At 37.0% G+C, this 2,933-nt stretch overlaps 1 protein-coding gene across 1 annotated transcript in view; it reads right to left on the bottom strand.

Annotated features, from left to right (window-relative positions):
* Positions 1 to 2,626, bottom strand: part of LOC103769504 (E3 ubiquitin-protein ligase UBR3-like) — a gene marked incomplete at both ends in the record, with an annotated part of 40,878 nt that extends 38,252 nt beyond the window's left edge. Inside the window, 2 exons of the mRNA XM_008936704.1 lie at positions 1,850 to 1,983; positions 2,477 to 2,626. Of these exons, the coding sequence (XP_008934952.1) occupies positions 1,850 to 1,983; positions 2,477 to 2,626 (284 nt within the window). The remainder of the gene's footprint in view (positions 1 to 1,849; positions 1,984 to 2,476) is intronic.
* Between the last annotated feature and the right edge of the window lie 307 nt (positions 2,627 to 2,933).

Here is a 2,933-nt window from a genome sequence, read left to right as displayed (position 1 = left end):
GTGAAAGAGACACTTCAGCAAGATCATGTTTTTGAGTAACATTTTGCTTGGAACTCCTTATAGCTGTAGCACACAAACATGCAAAAATAAAGCTACAGTACTGCTTTGTTATTTTCTTCAGGAGGAATAAACATTTGTTAACTACTTGAAACAATAAAGAAACATCATTGATGGCAAAAGAAAAAAAGCTTGTCCATGGTTTGTTTCTGAACTAGAAAAAAAAAATAATTTCCTGCTTACATCTTTAAAAGTTTTACTTTCTAGCAAGAAAATTGATAATATTTGCCTCAGAGATGTTGCTTTTCTGAAAACATTGCTCAATTTTTAAAACCATATCAGAACAATAATGAAATTTATGTTAAATTAATCTACATAAGCAAGTTTGGTTGCAGTTGGCAAATTTCAATTATCTGTGGATGACAGATTACAGGAAAGCTAGCACACTAAACTGCCATGGTTTTTCCTCTTTAAAGCTAATAATTAAGTTTCTAATGCCTGATTATTAGTTAGATCTGCTTACTAGCTGGTATGTCACCTGGCACTAGTCTATAAGAGCTAAACTGGGATCACAGGTTACAGATCCTTCTCCCCCAGAATGATTTCTCCAAACAGTTCTGTATTACCATACATAGCTGTTTCATATACTAGCAATGAAACACAGAGGCAGCACTTCCACAACTGAACAGGTCCTGTTAAGGAACAGGAATTGGCTCTCTAAATATGAAAAGCTGTAATGTGTCTTTGGGCTAACAGAACCACAAACCAGACAATAATGCAACAATGTAAAATTCAACTTTAGTAATATTGTGCAGAGCTGAGGATTCAGCAGAAGAGGGTGAAATATTCTGCTGGTCCCTCCTTCCCATCCACTCATCCTTCTGTTCTCTGTACTGGCTCAGAAAATTGTTACAGGTTAAAAATAACTCTTTCCATTTACTCTGTGCTATCAAAAATACTTTTAACTGATTAAGAGTAATTCTTTGATCAGGTTCTCTGAATGGCCACAAGAAAACTTGTATTTTGAAAGTACTAAGACAGCAAAACCACATCTCTATTGTTTGGTCACACAAAACTATAAAACACCTTCTTCTACAGAGAACATGGATATGTAATAACTATACAGCCTGTAGATATACTAGATTCCAATGCCAAAAATATAACAAGGGGAAAGCCAGATGCCACTTTTAAAAGAAGTGCCCTATAAAATGTAAACACTTCCTAACTACTGCATAATGACAAAGTGTTCACTTATTGTGTTCTACAACACAAGAAGGACATGGACCTGTTGGAGCAGGTCCAGAGGAGAGGCACAAAGATGATCGAGGGGCTTGAACACCTCCTGTATGAGGACAGGTTGAGAGTGCTGGGGTTGTTCAGCCTGGAGAAGAGAAGGCTCTGGGGAGATGTTATTGTAGCTTTCCCGGATCTGAAGGGGACCTACAGGAAAGCTGGGAAGTGACTTTTTACAAGAGCTTATAGTGATAGGACAAAGGGTAATGGCTTCAAACTTGAAGAGGGTAGATTTAGATGAGAAATTAGAAATGCTTGTAAGTATGAGCATAGTGAGACACTGGAAGAAGTTGCCCAGGGAATTTGTGGATGCTCCATCCCTAGATGTGTTCAAGACCAGGTTGGATGGGGCTTTGAAAAATCTGGTCTAATGGAAGGTGCCCCTGCCTGTGTCAGGGGGGTTGGGACTAGGTGATTTTTAAAGTTCCTTCCAACCCAAATCATTTTATGATTCTATGAAAAGTAGAAATGAAACCAGGTGGACTCAAAGTTGTAATTTCATTTACCTTTTTACACAAATTTTTCATGACTGGTAGTATTTTTCATATGAAATACTTACATCTTTAAAGTATCGTTGTAAAGTTGTAAGCCTCACATCATGCAGTGCTGCACAGGTATCCCAAGGGTATATTTGCTCCTCTTCAGTAGTCGGTAGTTTCTTTGGCTCAGTGCTATTGCGGCATTGTCCTAACACTGTATGAAGAAAAGCAGCAATAAAGAATGCAATGGATAACTAGGTTAAACAACTAAGGGAAAAAAAAATAAATCAATGCCTTTGCTGATGTTAAACAGTAAAAAAAAATCGTTAAAGAAACTAAGTACTGAAAGCTGTGCTTTTGTACTTGCACATCACGTGTATATATACATACACAAACACACATACATACATACATATAGATACACCAATGCTATTTTATTTTTCTTTCGATACCTATTTTCTTGAAGGTCTGTTATATACTGTTGGGTTTGCAAAACCTAACAGGAACTACGAGGGAACTAGGTCTCTTTTCCCAAACATTAAAAAATTTTCTCAGTACCCTTAGACCTACACAAGTTCCTCACAAAGAATCATCCACAAAAAAAAAAGGAGACTGTCTTCACAGGTTCCATGAGAGACGGTATTATTTACGCACAGATACTAAAAGCTACGGACACACCACTTGCCCAACAAGTCACACACTCATACCTGAGGATGCTTGTAATAGTACAACCAGCCCTGTGGGTCTGTCTTCAGTAGAAGGACCACTTTGCCCACAGATAACACAATCATATATTGCCTCAGAAACATGCTGTTCTGATGTAGCTACCTCCATGGCAATATCAGCATCTGGTGACTCTAAAAAAGGGTAAGAAAATTGATATTAAACAGAGGGAAAGAAATCCAATTGCATCTGCACTGAGGTAGTGACACAAAAAAACTCCAAAATAATTTATTTAATTTACCTACAACTAAAACATCAACAGTTACTTGAAACTAACCTTGATGCTTCCAACAGAGACACCTACACAATGAAGTACCAGTTTTCCCGTACTCAAAATTATTCCGAGTGGAATTAAATGTTTAGTTCAAGTTTTGTAACAAACTTGATCTCTTTAAAGCTTCTATAAAACAGAAATCTAACTACTATTTCTTTAGATACTAT

The sequence above is a fragment of the Merops nubicus genome, unplaced genomic scaffold (genome assembly GCF_000691845.1).
Source record: "Merops nubicus isolate BGI_N331 unplaced genomic scaffold, ASM69184v1 scaffold33623, whole genome shotgun sequence".
Taxonomy (NCBI): domain Eukaryota; kingdom Metazoa; phylum Chordata; class Aves; order Coraciiformes; family Meropidae; genus Merops; species Merops nubicus.
This window is presented reverse-complemented; position numbering and strand designations above follow the sequence as displayed.